Raw genomic sequence first — 21,398 nt, 5'->3', positions numbered from 1 at the left:
AAGCCTCAAAATTGGCTAAAAGTTAAGAACAAATTGATAACAAGCTGAGGCTGAGCTACTGATGCAATTTTGAACAACTTTTTATCTCAAAAACGAGGATTTTTAGCCATGTTTGGGTGCTTTTTTGGTGAATATTCAAACTTGTTGGCAAATGAGGGTTGTCTCACTCTCATTGTTGGCAATTGAGGCCTGATCATATCCCTAGAGCGAGAAAGGTGACAATGACACTTCTTAAATCCTATAAGTTTAAATGTAATGGCTCTTATAAAACAAAGAGTGTAACAGGTATCTTTGATATTCCAATAAATAGCAGTAACCTTGCTCAGTCCAAAACTCTTAAGAAAGACATGTACCCATGCTAGGTTATAAAATACTCAAGCAAAAGCTAAATTAAAGTCTTAATTTTTTCTTTTCATGTGTTTGACCTACAGGAATTCAGATGTTGCTTGAGTTGATGAAGAATTTTTTGTCCTCACTGAAATGAATTTTTTACATTATCTACTGTAGTAAAGTTCTGGAATTTCATTTTTCTAAAATTCATTTTTCAGGGTTCTTGTAAGATCATCATCGCATATCATTGAAGGCCTTCTACCAACATCTTGCATCTGTGCAAATAAGTATAATGAATCAGAGGTGGTGGATGCACTGAGAAGGGAGCTTAGACTGTCAGACTCTTTTAAACCGTTTCTTGATGATAAAACTGAAGAAAAGCTATGTAGACTTGACAGGGTAAGTTTGAAGTTTTTATATAATAAGATAAGTTCAGTGCAACAAGGTTTTTTTGAATTTGAATCAACATTGATGTACTGCAGGGTATTTGCAAAAATCTGATAAAGTCATGTGATCATTTTGACTCAAATCATTAAATCATTGCAACTCCACTTGAAACTTAAGCAAAGCATTGGAAGTGGAGTAGTTCTGTTGCATATTTAAGGCAACTCTCTTGTCACTCCTTGCATGTTTTGAACTAAAAATAACATCGCACAACCTCCCACTCACAGTTTTTGATCCCCTAAGAGCCAGAAGCCATCTCAGCTGTTTAATGTTATGATGGAATACCTGGTCCTCATGCACCTTACAGAATCTCTCAGAACTTCTCAACTTTCTTGGCTTTTAAGTCAGAGGCTCATAGTTAAATGTTTTCAAGAGCCTAAAGCTTGACAACAGTTTCATGTTACTATTAAAAAGCATTGACCAACAAAACTTTCATAGCTTAAATATGTTGTCAGCATTGTGACAGATGGGGTACTTAGGTTACTTTGCTGGTTTAATTCATTTGATTGTGTGGTTATGGATACTTGCCATAATGGTTAAGTAACCAATAATAATGATTACTTCAGCAATCATAAATGCCTTCAAGTCTGTACCTTCAGGATGTTTACAAAATAGATGCATTACACAAACTACATTCTGTGGACATATCCAATTTTTCACGAAATTGTTCTTTTTAACAAAGGGCTAGCCTGAAGCACTAAACACCCATAAAGAAGAATTTTGATTTATCAGGTTTAAGTCAATGCCAGCTCTTTTGAGTCATTTCTTAATTAATATATTCATACCTAGAAAACCTATTATAGCAATTCAATGTGTAGCGTTTGCTAGCTCTACCTGCCTAATAACATCAGAGGCAAGAATCTGCAAAGGCAGTTGATAATAAAACCCACCAGTTAAATGATAGCAAATATTTGCAAGTCACCTGCCAAAATAGTGTCATGTTCTCCATAAATAGTCTTTAATGTTGATTTAGCATGACCCAGGTGATATTAAGATCAAATTTCATTAAGATTTCATGTTCATTATGTGAACAATTGCCTAGGCACCTGTTTTATGGGAACATGACAGATGCAGTTAACTGAAAACAACAAAGGTTGAAACCGAAAGCCTTATGCATCAAGCTTTTTCAGATACACCACCCATAGGTACAACCTCTCTTTTCAATGTTTGAACTTTGCAACTTCCTCAATATTTTTGTGTGAGGTGCCAGGAAATCTGTCTGTTATTGGACACATTAAATATTTTTTCATGCTCATCTGTCTTCTATTGCTCTACTATCATAGAGTATTCAGTAAGGACACTTTTTATTATATTTTTAACTTTTCATTTAGTAAAATCTGTCACCTTAATATACAGCATGAGCAGATCCTGTCATCCCTCTGCCTTTATTTTCTAATTATTTGTTTCTGCCATCCACCCCTGCTTATAAAGCTCACCTATCTCCATGCTAAGAAACCATCATAATCATGACCATCACCTGTTCCATCAGAACACACAGTTGCACAGTTGATGGGAGGTTGCTCGTGAGGCTATGGAGGATATTGTTATATTTTTGATTTTTTAAAGTGGGTACTCTTTCAAAGAGGGCGCGAATTCAAAAGTAATTCTCAGAATCTTTTTTCAAGTATCAAGTCTTTTGTTCATAGTAACTATGTTAAGCTGGAAGAAAGGTGATAATGTGAGGCAGAATTAGCACAAGACGAAAATCTGCAGGTGGCAAACGAAAATCTGCTACATAATTATCGATATTTTTCAAACTAGCCCAGTTAATTTTAGGCTGATAGATAGCAGTATTTTTAGCAAAATCAAACTATAGGCACAAGACGAGCTTGTATCTCTGCAATGTGGTTTAGCCCTGTCCAGATGCTTCCAAACAATAGGTTCATTTCTGTTTCACCTTCAAGGCTAAATTTCCATTGAACCGACGCCAATGTATCTCGAAAAGAAAGACACCAACATAAATTTTTTTTCGCCAGACTGTTTGATTTTGATGGAAATTTAAAATTGTAGAGCTTTTAGGTCGATCAAGCCACACCTTTTGTGACTAAGCTGCGTTGAAGTCTGTTATCAGTTTAAGTTACCTTAGAAATCAGTCTTCCGGCAGACAGATTCTAGGCAATTGTAATTGCTTAGATGTGTTTCATTAGATCAAGCCCTGAAATCCAGTTTATGAATTCTATGAGTGTGATGTTGTGTGTGTTTTGGCTAGAGCAGATCGATAAATTCATCATGGCTAGGTCAGACGTATGCTGCCATAGTTAAAAAGACACTGCTACTTGGTAACTGAGACATACTATGCAAAAGGATCCCCATGATGCTTATTTACAAGCTTCAAGTCAATCTTTCATTGGCTGTATAGAAAAAATATTTGAATCAAAAATATCTGATTACCTCAAAGCCTTTATTTTTTATTATTTTGGCAGATAATGCACAAGAGTGAATTCAAAGTTGGATTACTCTTCATAAAGGATGGCCAAGAAACAGAGGAAGAATTCTTCACCAATAATGATCATACTTTGGATTTTGAAAATTTCCTCGAGTTCCTCGGCGAAAAGATCCAATTGAGAGGATTCACGGGTTTTAGCGGGGGACTCGACACGCAGTTCGATCTAACAGGGGACAAAGCCGTGTTTTCTAGATGGAATGAAAATGAGTTCATGTTCCACGTTTCTACTCTATTACCAACAGATGAACACGATGACCAAAAGGTATGTTTTAAGTCTTCAGATGAGGACCGAGTTGTCTAGTTTGCAAAGAAAGAATGTAGCCACACAAAGAAAAGAGAAAGCAGTCCTAAGTGACGCTGATGTTGTCCCTTTTTTAGTTTATTTACCCATTTCTTTGCAGTGTGAAAATTCTAGCGTAATGAGGAAGAAGACGTTAGCCTAAAAGTGGACTAACTTCAAGACTTTGTTTTGGAATCACCCTAATAAAGGGTTCTATACAGGATACCTATTACTGGGGAATTACCAAAAGAATCATCTTCCACAAATATTAAGCAATCCTCTGTTGAGTTTGTTTGTTTTAGTTGATCCTTCAACGACGTTTTCTGGCGGGCCAAAAAAACCTTCGTTTGCGTTCAATAAGATAGCAAGGTGACAAAGGGCTGCGAAAGCATGACGGCCAATGTATGTGGAACACTTAAAGTTAGGTTTAGAGAAAGTCTTGATTAAGTTCACTACCAACTTCTTAGCTGTTTGTGGGTTGTTGATAACATTTTGTGATTTTTAAACTTCCTTTTAAGGTAATGTGTCCATATAAAAGAACTGCGTATACCCAACTTGTCAAGCCACCCATCAAAATAACGGCTTGCAATTGGTTAGTATTCTTGCGATGCAAAACTGCTCACATGAAAAGCTAACCTCGCAGCAGGATAGATAAAAAGAACGACCGCAATGGCTGAGGCGATGACATGAAAAATCACATGTTTCTAAAAACCCCCACAGTGTCGCTTTCTTTAGCTGGACACATTACCTTTAACATAGAATCTAAGGTTTTATAGCCAATTTTTCTCTTTACGAATCTGCTTGTCACTTTTAGTTGCAACGAAAAAGGCATATTGGCAATGACATTGTGTGTTTGGTGTTTCTCTCCTCCCCAAGGGCCATTTTCAGGCCAAGCGCAATCAAGTCAAATTTTCTTCATGTTTATATTGTTATCAGACCGATAATCAACATCAACAACAACGACAAAGTCAGCCAGTACCAGGTTTGTTGTTTCAATCCGCTTTCCCTTCTTGATATCTTGGCCTATGTGCGACATTCTCTTTTGGGTTTGCTTAGAGTTACTTGTATAAACTTTTTCCAGACCTTTTTTGTTTTGTTCTTGATCAGTTCTCTTTCCTATTGGTCATATAGCTAAAAAACGACTTAGAGCAAAGAGTCAAATCTTGCTTCGTTCTCTTTGTCCTTTTGTATTTACCTTGTCTTTATCCTGCTTCTTCCTGTTTTCCTTCTTTGTTTCATCTTCTCTTTTTTTCTTCTTCGTCTCTTTCCTTCTTCGCTTGGAACTCTTTCTCCTTATCTACTACCAATCATTTTCTCTTACTTCTTCCTGTTTAACCTTCTTTCCTTTCATTGCCTGTTAACCTGCGTCTTCCTTCTCTTTCCTTCTTTTCTTTCTTTCCTTCTCCGCTTTCATTGCTTACTCTTCTGCTTCTCTCGATATTTCCATTGCCGCCCCATCTTTTTCCCTTCAAGATCTTCTTCGTTTCTTCAACCTCTTCTTCTTTTCAAATTATTCGTCCTCCTTCTTTTTCTCTTTTCTTCTTTGTTTCATCTTCTTTATCTCCGGTTTTTTCCTCTCTTTTTTTCTCACTTATTTAGCTTCTTCCTGTCTTCCCTTCTTTTCTTCTAATTATGTTTTTCTTGCTTCCTCACTTTCCTCAGGGTGAAACGTTTGCAACAGGGAGAGACGAAATCGGCACAATACAACTTGTTTCTATTATTTTTTCAATTGCACGAAGACCTTAAACTTTTTAAAAGGTTTCGGCAATACCATTGTTTTAAAGAGCTGACTTTTAGGTAAGAATTAACACAAAAGCGTAATATAACGAAAAATCATCAGTCGTTAAAACATATGAAAAAATACCGAAAAAATATGAACTTATTTATACCCCATCTTGAAAAGTATTTTTTCGAACAGTGTCACAGTTTTGTAAACAAACTAACTACACGGGACATTGTGCGTTTTTGCACATTGGAATAATGGCGGATGGGGCTCCGGTGCTTCAATAAGTTCGAAATGCTTGAAGCAATTTGTTTAGGCTAAGGAAATGAAGCTTTATTCAATCAATGGCGAAGACATTTCGTTTCTCTTGGTAAATTTCGATGGCATTAGCCACTGTACTACAAAACGATGACTCCAAAATTGTCCTGCAAACTTTAAAAAATGTTTCCTCTCATAATTTGCACTGGTAAGGTAGGTTTTTTGGTGTCATTTCGGCCCATTTCTATCAACTGCTCCCTTCGAGTTGCTGTATCAAGGCTGTAAAAGTAGCCTTTGTTTTTCTGCATCGCCATCCTTTATTCAAAGAAATATGGCGATAAGACGGAAGAAAGAACCTTTATTATTCGTTTCCTTACATAAAACATCCAAAAATGCAAAAGCTTCGCACGATGATCACGGATACAAAAAACTGTTTTATTCCATATTGGTTTTTTTATTGAACGCCGGTTGTTTCACCTAAACAACTTTCGCTCAACTGGCGTGGTGCCACGCGGGATGTCCCTTGTGACACAATCCCTTTAGGGTTCAGATTGATATGTTTCAGGGCTTCGTAATTTTATGTTATCAAATGTTTTTATTGACGGTCCCTGTGAAATAATGTGAGCATATACAATTTCTGTGATGTAATTATATTTCATTGGTTTACATTTGTACTTCGGGTTAACTCTATATAAATATGGATCTTAACTCTCATGTTTTTCTTTGTAAACATCTATTGTTGATTCCTTTTTAGCGTTCAAGTTGTTCTCAGATTATATCTTGCTTATTCCTATGTTTAAACGAGATTTGAATCTGTTTTTGCAAACCTTTGTTCAGCAAACCTTCAACTAACTATATGTCGTTGAAATCTTTATATCATGTACAGAAGGAGAGTTATGTTCAGGTGTACAGTTACCTCTTTGCTGCTGAAAATTTTTTTCTGGCTTGTCGATAATGAGTTCCTATCTTTTTTGACAGGTTGCTGTCATTTCACGAGGTTTGGTTTTGCCTTTTGGACCACCTCTACCCACTTCTGGATGCTTTAACGAGGTAACTTTTTCATAGCGGCTGTTTCTAATATCGTTTACCAATCTGGAGAAGCATCAGTTGTCATTAGTAAAATTCGATTGCTCTGCTCATCTTTCGTAGTAAACCAGTCCGTGCACTCTTTTTTATACTTTTGACCTAAACTTGAGATTTAAGTTCTATGGCGGCGGGCTTTCGGTTGGGTATAGTAGAAAATGATATTTTATTCCATTGCCACGAGGGTTGTCTTTCTCTAGTTTCTACATTCTTTCAAGTATGGAGGTCTCAGACTGTCTGGTCTTTGAGTTTGCTCTGATACGATTTCATTGAAATGGATCTAATTGCATGGATTCTTTATCAAGAGAATTTTAGAGGAAATAGGAAGCTGTGGTGTTTCTAATGTCTTTATGGCACATTTGTTTCTTTTTTGCCTCTACCGGGATAAAGGTTTTTGCATAATAAAAGAAAAATTGAAACTGAAAGCTCTTATGCCTAGCATTTTAACATATATCTTTAAAATCTGTGCATGAAAAAAACGACATTTTAAAAAAGGAATATCGATTTACTCGCATATCAGTATTTGGATATGAATATACAGTCTTTCTTCAGTCATGTTCTGAATAATGTTATAATTACTACATCCGGTATGTGTCTAGAATGTTCATCTACAGTGGCAGAAATTATGAGGGCACGGGGGTGGGGGGTTGGGTGATGGGCTTAGGCCCCCCAATCAGCGTTCTCTTCGGAAAATTCGGCCTTTCGTCGGATAATTGACAAATGTTTAAAGTGCCGAAAGCCCATCTAAGATGTTAACTTGTCGGTACATCGTGGATCTGAACACCCCACCCCCTGAATGAAAACCTGAATTTTCGCCACTAATTTGAAATCTTTTTTGAATCACAATAAGACCAAGATAAGACCAAGATAAGACCAACCATAGACTGCTGAAAAGCGTTTCCTTCTTTCATGATTTGAAATTTTATTGATAAATTTTACAATTCCAGAGGATATGAATTTTATTAATATTCCGAATTTGCCGACATTTGGAAGTGGTATAGGTATGAATAGTTTCAGAAAGTGTGTTTTTCAGATTTACAGACTTGGGTAAAAGACTACTATTCTCAAATTAAAATCGTTTCACTATTCTCAAATCGTCGTGACAATGAATCTAGATTCCATTTCAACTGAAGTTACGAAATAGCGGAGTCTCCTTATGGCACCGAAGACAGTCTGTAATTTTGCCGTTAATACTATTATAATATGAGTCTACTGTGCAATGTGTCCAATTTTTGATTATTTGATTATTTGAAAAATTCATCTGCTTTGAGTCCTTTTCACTGAAAACGTTAATCATATTTCCGTTAGAGAGGTAAATTCCCATTGAGTAAGTGTCTTACACAGTTCTTAGCTAAAAACTTGTCCTCGCCTATGTTCAGTGGAGGTTTTTATGAAATAAGTGAGTTACTTTTATCAGGATGAAGATTTTAAAAACTGGCTGATGACCAAGATTGTTAATGGTGAAAGAGCCAGCTACAGATCGCCAAAATTTGCAGCAATGCAGGTATGTGTGAGGCTAAGCTTGTTCTACACGTTCTTGTTGTTGTTGTTGTTGTTGTTGTTGTTGTTGTTGTTCTTCGGTCTGTGATTACCGTAAATTTCTAAATGGGGTGGAAGGAGGGGGGTTAGGTCGCTCGTGTGAGTTTTAACAGTACACTTTGATATCCTGTCAAGTGCTATTGATATATTGAATAGGCAAAGTTACTTAAACTATGTATGAGTTTGAACAAATGTATAAAACTGAATCCACTTGTGGCATGCGAATTCATTATATACTTACAATTTGGGCGCCTGTAATTAGAAAACATTTGTACTTGTATGATGAATTCCTGTGCTAAGGCAAAATTCTATGTTGTGCATGCAACATTTGAAAATAATAAGTTTTAGCGAGAAGAAATGAAATTTGGGTAACAAGGTTCGATAATTTGTTTGGTAGGGTGGTCAAGTGCATTAAAAATCTTAGTAAACTTTGAGAGCAATACCGGGTTTCAATGTTTTAGAAGTCAGCGAAAAACACGTCAAAAAATTGCATACAATTTCTATTATGATCTTAATCACCGATTTTGATAATTGATTTTTACCACCGAGCAAGGCAGAAAAAAGAGTAAGAATTCCCTCAGCGCTTGAAAATTTAACATCGTTTCGTGAAATGTTTGATGCATATGGCTAAAATTTTAGACATGTTTTGTGTTTTTAGCTAAATAGTGAGTTAACTGCCCGTTCCTTGACTTTCCAATTCCTTTTTTCTCTTAATTAAAATATTTTGGGGTATATCTGGATTCACCTGACTTGTGATATGCTGGCATCCACCTGATCTGTGATATATTTGTATATAGGAAAGAACAAGGAGGCAAATGCTTGATGAACTGATTACAGAGGAAGTGAGTAGTGACCATTTAACCATGAAACCAAAGGATAAAGCAAACAGTCCCTTGCAAAAGTTTTTCAATCAAAGGTGTGTTGTTTTTTTCTGTCTTGACGCAAGACTTTCTTTGCTTTGTATATGAAGCCTAGAGCTAATAGGGTATGTAGAATTTTGGTCGCTCAGCCAATCCAAGATTTGGAACCTATGCTTATAAAGCCAAGATCAACAATCTCTTGATCATCAGGAGATGTCAGCAGCATGCATGATTCAGCATGAAAAGGGACATGATCATTAAACTATTTTTAGTGGCAGCGACTGCCGTTTCTCTCAAGCCAACTCTTTCCATTGAACTGTTTTAGATGTTGATTTATTTGTATCTGTAAACATGACGCGAGTGACATCAAATGACTAAATATTCGACCAGGAGCTAGTTTTTGCATAAGATATTTACTGATCATGTTGATTTGAAGCGGAATTATTATTTTTCATTTAACCCAAAGGGGACTGCAAAAAAATATTAACTCAATCATTTTGCTACAAAGTTGTGCAGAATTGATGTTGTTAATTTTCTTTTTTTGGTTGAAATTATACATATTTGGAATTATTTACAAAACCATATAGTGTGTCAGACAAACACTGATACTGTTTTCAATTTATGTTCAGCCAATTTTAGCAAATATCAACATTGTTGGGCTAATGAACCACTCCCTTCTGTATTGACCCTCAAGATTTTGTTAAAACCGAAACTGACGATGACGTGTTGTTTTTAAATATTTCTTGTTTTCATCAGTAAATCGAATGGAAGAGCAGCAATTGAAGGGAATAACAAAAGGCAAGTACTTAGTTTTCTTTATGTTACACCTGTCCCTCCGCAAATTTTGTGGTGTTCCATAGGGATTCATTTACCAGTTCATGGACTCGTTTTGAAAATTACACCAAACTTCAATGAACGACTTTTTTTAACCTTTTTAACCTTTATTAGGATTTACCACCTTTTAGTCGTTAGTTAAGTATAGTTGGGAGGAAACCAAAATTATTTGAAGTGGGAAGGTTAGAGTGGACTGTTGGTCGAAATCCGCCTCGAAAATCTGGCTCCTGTGTCCCAATCTTTGGCTGTGCTAGTACGAGTAGTTTTGTAATGGTTCTGTTGTGAACGTAGCACATAATAGAAAGAAAAGATAATGATAAAAATGTTTGCCTTTATAGTAATACTTGGATACGAGCTGATTTTGATTAAACATGAAGTTATTGGAATCTTTCCTTCGACAGGCTGCAGGTTTTTCCTGATTGGTTTCACCAGACATTTGATGACACTGATCAGCTCCACAAAGACTTGATTTCCGCATTCAATGGCAGTATTAGCTATGCCTGTGACGTTTGCTTTGTCGTTGGTAAGGCCTTTTATATACTTGATATATCATGAAGATGTTTGTTTCCCCCGGTCTGTCATGAAGTGCTCCCTGGCGCTGTGCACACTATTTTGTGCATAGAGCAGGACGGTTGCCCGATGACCGCATTAAGCGTGAAACTCGGAGTAGCAACTTAGAACCGTCATACTCCTTACACCAAGCGTTCTTTATATTTCCTATATAAGTTGTTGAATATCGATAAAATTAATTAGTATCGCAATATGAAGGTCATTATAAGTAGAACAGCAAGTCGATGATAACCCAGTTTTTGACTATAAAAGTTTTTTGTCTTCTAAAATCATTGCTACAAAATGAGTAAATATTGACTTTGCCATCAGAGAGACACTGCCATAAACTGGATCGTGGGCTGATGTGGACCAGCTTTTAAAGCCATAAATTTCCTTCTCTTGAAAACTATTCGTAATTTTCTTCTTTTTAGGAATGGCAAACCAGAAGTCCCTTCCGGCAGTGAAAGCGATTTTGGCGGCCAAAAGCAAGTTAGTTGGTTTTACTGTAATGAAATACCAACATTATAAAAACATCATATCAATATGAGTCATTGTTCTTAAGGAGTCTTATATACTAATACAGCTCCTTACTAACAGTTAGGATTGTTTATTTTAGAATACGTTGTTTGTGATGACTGTTCCATAGATTGGTCCCAAGACAATTTAGGTCTTGTGTAGTGTTCCAATACCGGACCATTTCACATTTTCCATCAGTTAAAAACTCACTTTAATTGGGTTTGTATGAGACCAGGTTCATGTATAAAAACAGGCAGACGTAAAGCTTCCAAAGAACCTGTTAGAATACGAGATACTGCCTCATTGAGCTCCTTTAAAGTAAGATTAAAGGAGTTGTTGAGGTAGAGCGATGCAAACACGACCCCTTGGAAGAGCAGCTTTAGTTATTTCTTTAAGTTAATTTGTTAAATAACTGATAGGGTATTGTGTTTAAATAAGAAATAAGGGTAAATGAAAAAACCTATCTTTACATCAGCGTTGCAAAATTCATACATCAACTTCTTTCTCTTTTGGTCTCGTTTTGAGTTTCTTGAAGGCACTATTTCCCGACGCATTTCAATGTCCATTTAAATTTCCCATTGGGTTGACTATGCAGTTGACCTATTGTTCCGAACCTAATCGGCAATATAAGGCTAATTCTCGATGTCTTTTCGACCATAAATTGTTATTGTTAACTCTGAGCGGTTGACTGACGGGACAGTGCCTTTAAGAGCTTTTCCGTTTTTGCAGCTGCAACATAGCTTTGCTTTTTAGTTTGGCGAATATGTTTATCCGCGTGACATTTGAAGGTGTCGAATCTGTCTAGTCTTAAACTCTTTCTCTGCAGGGTGTTTCAGGAGATGTTTTACGACAGCGGCTCTACGCGAAGCACGCCGAATTCGTCACCCAAATTAGGAAAGAAGGCCATTTTTAATAAATCTACGTCATCACCATCTGTTCCATCCGGTTTGAAGAAAAAGCTGTCGTTTGAGAGGCTGAAAAAGAGGAGTCAGAGTTTCAAAAACATTGAAGAGGAGGCCGCCACACGAACAAGTGTCACTGAGGTATCTCGAGATATTTACAAACCGAATAAGCCACTCCAAGTGGAATTTTTTAGTTATATCTTATGAGAAAATATTTTCTTATCATACTCGGAAAAAAGACAAGTGCATTAAACATTTTTAAAAACAAAATATGTACTGCAAAAGTCAAATAGATATTTGAATAAACTAAAAATTACCTCAATGTGTGAAAATTTTCGCTGCTTCTTTCGCTCCAACTTTGCGAATGATATAAACCTTTTGTTATAACAACATCTTCATTTCGGCTCAAACGCCACCCCATGGAATATCAAAAGTCGGCGCCTAATTTTGAGGTCATAATGTTGAAAACTATCGCATCAAACCATCCAGAGGCTCCAATAAAGTTTAAAGGTTGGAGAGTAGCGGTGTACATCAATTGTTTACAACTTCTGAGTGTTGTATTCCTATATGACACCGAACGCGTATAATTTATCGATAACCATTTGAACTGATTGCAAATAATGTCTTGTACTGGACGAAAAACATATTTCCAGTTTTAGTCGTATGAAAATCGTCGTATGAAAAAAACATTCTTAGATCGCTTCACAATTTAAATCGTTTGGCCAAACGCAGAAGACAAGCTTCTTGGCATAATACATAACTTTTTTGTAAACCAACACTGTTAAATGGGGGGAGAGGGGCTGACTGAACTTTACTTATAATTTTTGCATAATTCTTGGTAGGCATTGAAGACATTTGTTAGTATGTATAATGAGATCAAAATCTTTTTATACTCCTTCTTTTTAGTGCCTTGTTACAGAATTTGAACCAGAGGAATTTAGCGTCTTCCTGGAATACTTACATACGGGAACTTGCATCATTTACCCAGAAATACTTCCCAGCCTGCTTTGTATTGCTGACCATTACGAGGTTGAGCCTCTTGCTCAGTCTTGTCTGCGTTCATTCGAGGATCTTATTTATCCAAATAATGTAAGCAAGCCTTTTTGAGTTACCTTTGCTTCATCGATAACTTTTTATAATTTCGTACGTTTTTGCGTGTTATTGACTCATATTCCAAAAATGAAAGTTTTTGACCTATACAGAATTTAAAATTTCTTAGCTCACATTCTCAAATTAGAAAATATTGCCGTTATTTACAAGATATTTTCATAGGCATGTCTGCTGTTGGTTTCCACGCGCAAATACACCAGAAGCTACACGATAGCACAAGAGATCCAATTAAAGGTGAATACATTTATAGATTTGGTCGTATTCTCATAGCCAAGAATCTATCTATTTGAACGCAGTCATGTTATCAAGCTGTTGCTCACAGGAGCTATGAAAAATAGGGTGAATGAAATACCTTGGGTGTTGATGAGAACTTTCAAATTGTAGAGCAACCGCTTCAATTGATCATAACAAATGTAAACAATCTTCCCCTTATGTTTCGGTATTATAAACATTTTCATACTCAGCTAGGGCAGTATTTTCACAGCAGTTATCACAGCCTCATAATGGCTCTTCACACTCTAGACCTTAATTTTTAAACACATTTTGAATTTTTTAACCGTTTACGGATATTTTTTGCAAAGATTCATTCAATTCAATTTGTTTTCAAATTTTCACGTGAAATTCTGCTTAGGTTTTCTTGACGATCAGTTGTAAATTTTGAAGATATAAAATTTTATTTATTGTTATCAAAGATTTCTTTGAATAATTTTGGAAACTTTAAAATAAGTTTAAAAAGGATAGCGAAAGAATTGAATGAATAATGTAAATGTAAAGAGAAAATATTTTCTTTAATATCGATGGTTATTGATATTCTCAATAAAACAATATACAATAAGACAATGAGAACTGTATTATTCTTTGGGACTGAAGCTTGGAAAAATGCCTTTCCTCCCTAGGGCATTGTATAATACCTTAAAGAGGACCAGACTGCTGCTTTTAATAATTAACACTTCCAAAAGCTTTGTTAGAAATTGATCTTTTTTTGGAGCAGATTTCCGTTATTTTTGATCTATTCTTTCTTAGATTCTGCAGTACATAGAACGTAACTCAGAAGAGGTTTTCAAATCATTCGACGTCGCTGCGTTATCAGAAGACTGTTTGTCAATGGTACTTTCCCTACAGCTAAAGGTTTGTTTCTGAAGGCTTCTTTTGTTTCTTTTCTTGTTAATTCATTTGTTTCTGTAGTAAAATGTATGCATAATTCACCTTCGATATATTTGAAGCGAAAGACTGGGTCCTTGATTCGTTAGTATGTTTCAACTAGGTAATCAAAGTTACAGTTTTACCTGTCTGTCATATTGTACTCGATGCCGTATAGGCAGGCTGTTCACGCCTTGGTGCAAAGAACAGGACGGTTCTAAGTTGCAACTCCGAGTTTCACGCTTAATACGATCACCAGGCAACAGATGCCTAGGTATATATTATTTAACTCTATATATATTTGCTTATAGTCGGAGCTATTTTTGTGGCAAAGCACTTATTTCAGGGAAAAGCTTTAAACAGAGTTAAAAGGTCTTTGACTATTATCTTAAATAAACAAACGAGGGACTGTGTTTACTTGGGGTTCCTATTTCATTTTGAATGAAAACGTAGAGAATCAAAAAGCACTGTGGACTATGAGTAGACCGTGGGAAGCAGGGAGTTTGGAGTAGGTGATGCCCCCTTGATAATTGCAAGCTATGTTCCAAATTGTACTGAATAGGAAGCAATTGATACCTCGTCATTCCCCCTCTTAAGAAAATATGAAATTAATTGAAACGACATAGCCCGTGAGCAAACATGTATAATTATCCTCCCCTTCCTTCAACAATATACGGCGTGAACTTGACCTTGTGATACAAACATGTCTCTTTGATACTGGCTCTTCTTAAGCCTTAGATTACGCGTTGGCCTTGTAAAGATAATTAAATAATGCCTCATAAGTGCCCGCAAAACCTTTTTCTCCAAACTCTCAAATAATTTATGAATTCAATATTCTCAGCTATTCGGCCTTTCAATGAGATATAAATCCAATCCAATCTATTTTGCATGAGGTTTATGTTGGCTCAAAACTGTTATGTTTCTTAATTCCGCATGTTTGCATGATTAAAATATTATGTAACTTATCAAAAACTTAATTCATATTCTCAAAGTTTTGAAATATAAAGGTAGATGTTGTTTATCTCCATTTAACTAACGCGTACGGTTATTAAACAGTTAGCCTGTCACTTCGTGTTATGGCAAAAGATTTGTGAATTATAGAAAGCTAGAAAGAGAGTTTTTTTGAGTTCTTGAAATTTTAATGCAAGGAAAAAATATTGAATCAGAAAAGTAATGTTTTTCAAGGACCAATGACCATTGATCTATAGGTGGATTGAACTCAACCCACACTGCTTGTGTTCCTCACTTTGTACAAGTCTACAGAACTTTTCCATGAGCTGTTTCTTTTAACCTTTGATTTTGTAATACAGGGGTTAAATAACAAATTAGACTGAAGGGAGGTTTTCTAGTACAGATGCATATCAACCCGTTACCATGTTAATATTTTCCTCGATGGTTCCTTGATTTTCCATAACGATGGCGAATTTGCTGTCCCCTAATAGACTGGTCTCTAGCTATTCTACACAGGCCTGGGCAGACTTTTATTTTGGGTAAAAGATTTTGTACCAATCGTCCTAAACCTGTCAGCGATTTTCTGGTACCATGATTCCTGAATGTCACTTCCACAGGATGTGGACGTCAAAACTTTGACTGAAAATTTCAGTACTTTTTTCATTTCAATCCTACGCCAAATGTCTGCTATTGCTCCATTCCGTCTTATTCATCACTTGCAATTTGCTTTACGAACCCTAAATTCTTCACAGGTTAGTGAAGTTAAAAAACTACAAGTCATCAACAGCTGGCTCGAAAGAAATTTCGCTAATGGTAAGTTCCTGTTTGCATCTTCATATGCCAGAAACGTACCGAACTCTACGACGATAGGGTGAGAAGTGACAGGGTGTATAGTCAGGCCCTATAATAATTTGTACCCTGAAGATAACCTGTCGTAGTCTTTGCACGTAAGTGACATGGCAAATAAGTGATGCAAAATCAACGATCTTGTGGTTGTTGATATGCGCAATATAAGGTTCTTCTTGGACCGTGATAATAAGAATAACAAAGAAACAAATCAGCTTTTGGTACCGCAATCTGCAACTGGATGTAAATCTTCTGCTCACCTTTGGACATTATCCGACGTTCACAATCTGACGAGTGTCAGACGAAAAGTACTTTAGTATGATATGATATATTTCGGCCCTTCTGTGCTATTTTCGCATTTTGCGGTACCAAAGATTTATTTGGTTTAAACATTATGTTCCTTTTTCTGAAGTGCTATTGATTGCTTGTTTCTTGTATTTCTCCTTCCACTTTAGCTGTCACAACTGCATATTATCATTATTTTTACGCTCATACTCTATTAAAGACAAACTATAGCTCAGTTTGCGCTGAGAATATATTGATTCAAATGCTTGACATCCTTACCAGTTTATATTTATTCTAAGCAAAGCAAAATTAATTTTACAGGAATCCACAAGAATGATTTCCTCATCAAAGACTCCCTGTCTTGTTTGGTCAATATTGCTGATATTGAATTGGATGACCTTGCAAAGGTACATTTCCACCTTAATTGGTTACCTTCATTTCCTCCTTAAACTGTACTTTCAGCAAACTGAGATTGCACCTCAAATTTTTCAAAGGTCCTTTGAAATGATTGACGCTTTCGAGCAGAAGTGCGTCATCTTAACCCTGCTGTTTGCAAACTATTGCAGAAATGATGTCTCGCAAACCTCTTTTTGTTGGTTCAATTTTTCAACCTGGTTTTTGATACTCTAGAAGCAATTTATATGTGAATACTGCCCACGCGTGGGTGATTCAATATTTGCGTAAGTGAATCCGTATTACAGAGCAAAAAAGATTAATATTGACTGACCCTGTTCGTATCTCAGGTTTGATCATACCTATTTATCTCTTTAAGATGTATCTATTTCCACATGATGTTCAGTATTTTGCAAACAATTTTTCTAGGAAATAAAAGATAATGGTTTATACTCACGAAAAGATTTAGAAATGGAAATGCAAAGGAGATTGGGAACTTCATGAATCTAAAAAGACCTATTTGTTGGTATTTATAAATAGTTTTGATCATGGCAGTCAATTTAACTTCTTAGCCTATGCCAATGGTTAGCCGTATAGCAACGGTTTGCTGTATGCCAGTTGGTAGCAAGAGTAACTAGAGACCAACGAAATGCTCCTACCGCGTGCCACCTTTTGAGGTTTTAACGGGCTAAATTTGCATTTGTCAAAACAATGACAAAATATTGTAAAATATTGTAAATATCTAAAAGCAGTGCTCTTTGTAGTATGTTTATGATTACTGAGTAAATTCGAAAGAAATCTAAATTCTTTTCTAGTTTTCTGAAACCCAATGCGGGTTATACAGTAGCTGTTTCCTAAACAAATCCACTTCACGTTCTTCAGGAGCTTTTCGATCTCAGCAGCATTTTTGCAATATTAATTTGGAGCAGTCTCCCTAAAATATTTATAATGTAATTTTAGCATTTTGTTAGTTGTTTATTCTAAATGATTATTGCCAAACATTCATATGCTGTTAATAATTTAATGTATTACGTAGATTTTTTATCATACATTTCACCCAAGCCTTAATCAAGTTCTGTTTTTTTCAAGTTTCGCATAATTATTCAAACAATTTTGTTACTTGATTTTGTTACTTGGAATAGTAATTGGACAAAGATTCTTTCAGATAATCAACACAATGTCACTTATATCCTCATGTTGGAAGGGAATGTAACTTATTCAGCCAGTCCCTATATTTGGCTCGATAGCGATAATGAAACAAATTTCTTCCACCAATTAGTGCATGTGCGCATGCCCACATTTTTAAGCAATCATTAAGTGCGTGTGTGCATGCCTGTAAATTCATTTACCAAGTGAGTGCAAGTGCGCTTGCGTACAATCATCGCCCATCATTTAATGCAAATGCGCATGCGTACAATCATAGTCGATCATTAAGTACAAATGCGCATGCGTACAGCCAAAGGACCAATTTTTGTGCATATGCGCAAGTGTGCAGACATAATCTACTTTTTCTTGTTTCTAGAATATTTTCTCGATCTCCTCCTCAACCTTAGCTCACATCGCGATGTCTTGCAATGCCTAAGGCAACGATTTCTGCTTATGCAGGCATCTCTAGTTCGTGTTGTAATTAAATGCCTAACAGTCGTAGTGACCTTTGTTTCTAATTAAAAGGACAAACTTCTTCTACCTACCTAGTTCTGTAGACCTGTAGAGAAAGTGAGGAACACCCTTAGGCCTAGCTACAATACTTAGTGCTGCAACCAACACCTTAAACCATCATTCATTCCACAGCCACAGTCTATTGAATACCTTGGCAATTTTATTATAGCGTATGATCTTCTAGCAGAATACATTGCATATTGTCTGTTAGGACATGGACTAGAATATGGTACCATTGCCTAGTTATGTATATAAAGCATGAGTAAAGTAGAAAGTGGCTATTGCCGCGATGTTGGGTGGATTAGATAAATAGATAGAAATGTCCCGTTAGGTGATAGAAATGTCCCGTTAGATGATAGAAATGTCCCAGTTGTTCTAAAAAGTGACACATTTCTCATTGCTAGATGTCATACTTCTAGGAGACCGATCCTTGACCCTAGGCGACCTGATTCTTCACCTTCGCTACGATTCTTTAAATTACTCCAGCCGAAATTCTTACATTTGAAATGAGAATACCATATTTCAAATCCTGTAAGCTATTTGGCTTTTCATAAAATAGGATATCACATGATATTTTATAGAACAAGTTATAGACCTTGAAATATCGATATTTAACAGTGTACTATCTATGGTGATTTTTAGTTGATTTTATTTGCTCGACGTTCAGGGTTATTCTCTATTCATCACTGTATAAAATTCTTCACTACTGTTTATATGACGCCAATAGTTGCATCAATAACTTCTTTTTAGAAAAAAGTATTGTAAATTGAGTCTAAAATAATTTTTCATTTTAGGATGACATTTTAATTATGATTTTAAACGGAGCAGTAACAGCATGCATAGATGAATTAATATCAATTTTAAATATTAGATAAATGTTCTCATTTGTTCTTGACTCCTTTCATTGAGCAGAGATTGCAGATTTGGACAGAGATGAAACTTTTTGGATGAAAATAATCACTGTTTTGATTTTAAGCATACTTTTATGCATAATAATTTATTTTGATCACCTGTTGAGTGCAAAAATACCAACAAAAGTTGGTTTGAGTTTATCACTTAACAATCATCATTAATGACACCAACCATATTCTAAGTAAGGCTTGATGAATTGATTTGCAAAAACAAAGATTGTAAAACACTATGCTTTTGTTCAATGATTGATTAATTTTTTTTTACTTTATATATTTTTTTGAGGCCAATTGATAAGTTTGTTCAACTAATGGAGTTGTCAAGTGATGACGTCACAAAAATATATTTTGGAATTTTTAAAATTTTCCCCATAACCTGAAAGAGCATCATTTATTACCTCTAAATTTGCAAAATCAGTTAAAAGTATTACGAATTGGCTGAAATATGGCCAGATGAGCACAAGCTCTGGCCCCATCAAACCTCGGTAATTTGGTCTCAGTTCATAACTTTATGAACTGAGCCAAAATAACAGTAATCCGTTAGCAAACTTCAAATCTTCTATTGGCCATATCTCATCCGATTTTTGACAAATTTAACTGATTTTGCATAAATGAGAGTATTTTATGGTGTTCTTTCATGTTAAGTGGTAAAAATTCGAAACTCTAAAAATAGTTTTTGTGACGTCACACTTGAGAACTCTATTTATGCCAAATGACTTTTTCCGATACCGATTCTCAGAACAAGTAATCATTCTCTGGCAACTTCTTTTGCAAGCCCATGATCTCGCCTTTTGGGTAAAAAGTACTGTGGCTCTTTACAATTTAATTGAATTCAAAGCACTTTGTTTTATTTAAATTTTGTCGAAATATCACTTTCGTCAAGACTATAGCATTGGTTATCAAACAGAAATACACTAAATTTCTTATGACTTTTGGCCTTTTATACTGATTCTCAATATATTCTATTTAACTTTGCAAGGCAAAAGAGGCGAAGTAAAGTTAGTCTTGGAGGACAGTGTCCGATAAGAAGAATTCGTTATTTCTGTATATACGGTAGACCTCCACAAAGACTGATCTTGGATCTCAATTATTTTCAGGCTGACCTTTTCTGTCAAGCAGCTTGCGTTTGAAAACCCTTTTTAGGCTGAGAAATATGTAAGTTTTTTAAGTCGTTATGTTTTTATCTGCGTGTTGGGACTTTTGGGCAGAAAACCCCAAAACTCTGTGTCGGTAATTTGTAAACCTTTTAGTACCAGATAAAAAGTTGGTGCAAAGTATTTCTATGCAAACAAGATATATGTGCTCTTTTCTCCCCAAAAAATGTACCTCAAATGCCCCTTAGAATATTCCCCTTGCAATAAGGACCTTTAACCTAAAAATGACCATATGCACCCTCCTAAAAGAGCAAGGAGCAGTCTACCTCTTGAAAGAGTAGGTTTTTCGCAGGAATTTACTCCAGAAGAAAAAGATGATGAAATGAGCTTCACATTACTCTTAGGCTTATTTCGTCGACTGTAGTTTTTCTAGGCAAGTTAGCCGAAAGCCCACGCCAGTTTTTGTTAAAATATTTGTCCAAGGAAAGGCGCCCTTTTTTCAAGGGAAAGTCGCTTCGGGGCAGAGAATTTGTTGTCATAAAACTATGTTACTCTCAATAATCTGTACCAACTTATATAGACTAAAAAATTGTTGAAACTTCAATCGTAAGATTAAAGGCGATGCTTAGAAGGCAACCATATACCTTGGGTTCTAAGTGTACTGCCTTACTGTAAAGATTGAGTCACTACTGTTTAAAGAAAACATATCTAGAGACAAAATGTTACCGGAAAATGTGCAACTTTTCTCTTCATTAAAATGCTTTATTAAAATGTTGAAAACAGAAGTCGAACACCTCCCGATGGTGCCTTTTTTAATGTATTCTTATTTTCGCCACATAGTTAATGCAGAAGTGAAAAATGGAACAATGCAAACTGCATGATGGCAGAGGCTAAGCGAGCGGTCATAAAGTATCTTCAATCAAGGGTGGATTGATTTTCCAAAAAATAGCGGAACAATAAATAGCCAATCTTAGATTCCTATTTACGGGTAGCGGGTCCAATGGATTTGTTCAAGTGTGAGGTCGACCCTTCCCTTTTTGTGAGCTCCTGGTCCAGCTGACCCGGCTGGTAGTACCTGGTATGGAGTCTCTTACTCAGGGGTACGAGAGATAGCCAATGGCGGAACCAGCAGAAGACTGGCGGTGAAGGCAAATGAGATACCAGGGACCGCGCGCCAGTTTAAATGTGGGAGGGCTTAAAAGGGCATGGTCGAAATTTTTTGAGGCCACGCCTTCTGGAACACCGGAA

At 36.0% G+C, this 21,398-nt stretch overlaps 1 protein-coding gene across 2 annotated transcripts in view; it reads left to right on the top strand.

Annotated features, from left to right (window-relative positions):
- The window catches only part of LOC135684436 (52 kDa repressor of the inhibitor of the protein kinase), a 29,282-nt gene extending 10,258 nt beyond the window's left edge, over positions 1 to 19,024 (top strand). For both annotated transcript variants that reach the window (XM_065200008.2, XM_065200007.2), the window contains exons 2-17: positions 549 to 729; positions 3,198 to 3,482; positions 4,315 to 4,482; positions 6,460 to 6,531; positions 7,982 to 8,068; positions 8,901 to 9,019; positions 9,720 to 9,761; positions 10,199 to 10,320; positions 10,778 to 10,835; positions 11,689 to 11,905; positions 12,671 to 12,853; positions 13,037 to 13,108; positions 13,898 to 14,002; positions 15,718 to 15,778; positions 16,418 to 16,503; positions 16,919 to 19,024. In XM_065200008.2, coding sequence (XP_065056080.2) covers positions 549 to 729; positions 3,198 to 3,482; positions 4,315 to 4,482; positions 6,460 to 6,531; positions 7,982 to 8,068; positions 8,901 to 9,019; positions 9,720 to 9,761; positions 10,199 to 10,320; positions 10,778 to 10,835; positions 11,689 to 11,905; positions 12,671 to 12,853; positions 13,037 to 13,108; positions 13,898 to 14,002; positions 15,718 to 15,778; positions 16,418 to 16,503; positions 16,919 to 16,993 — 1,933 coding nt within the window. In that variant the 3' untranslated portion in view covers positions 16,994 to 19,024. The remainder of the gene's footprint in view (positions 1 to 548; positions 730 to 3,197; positions 3,483 to 4,314; positions 4,483 to 6,459; positions 6,532 to 7,981; positions 8,069 to 8,900; positions 9,020 to 9,719; positions 9,762 to 10,198; positions 10,321 to 10,777; positions 10,836 to 11,688; positions 11,906 to 12,670; positions 12,854 to 13,036; positions 13,109 to 13,897; positions 14,003 to 15,717; positions 15,779 to 16,417; positions 16,504 to 16,918) is intronic.
- Positions 19,025 to 21,398: the final 2,374 nt, after the last annotated feature.

The sequence above is a fragment of the Rhopilema esculentum genome, chromosome 21 (assembly GCF_057945365.1).
Source record: "Rhopilema esculentum isolate cy_ngs chromosome 21, ASM5794536v1, whole genome shotgun sequence".
In the NCBI taxonomy this organism is placed as follows: Eukaryota; Metazoa; Cnidaria; class Scyphozoa; order Rhizostomeae; family Rhizostomatidae; genus Rhopilema; species Rhopilema esculentum.
This window is presented reverse-complemented; position numbering and strand designations above follow the sequence as displayed.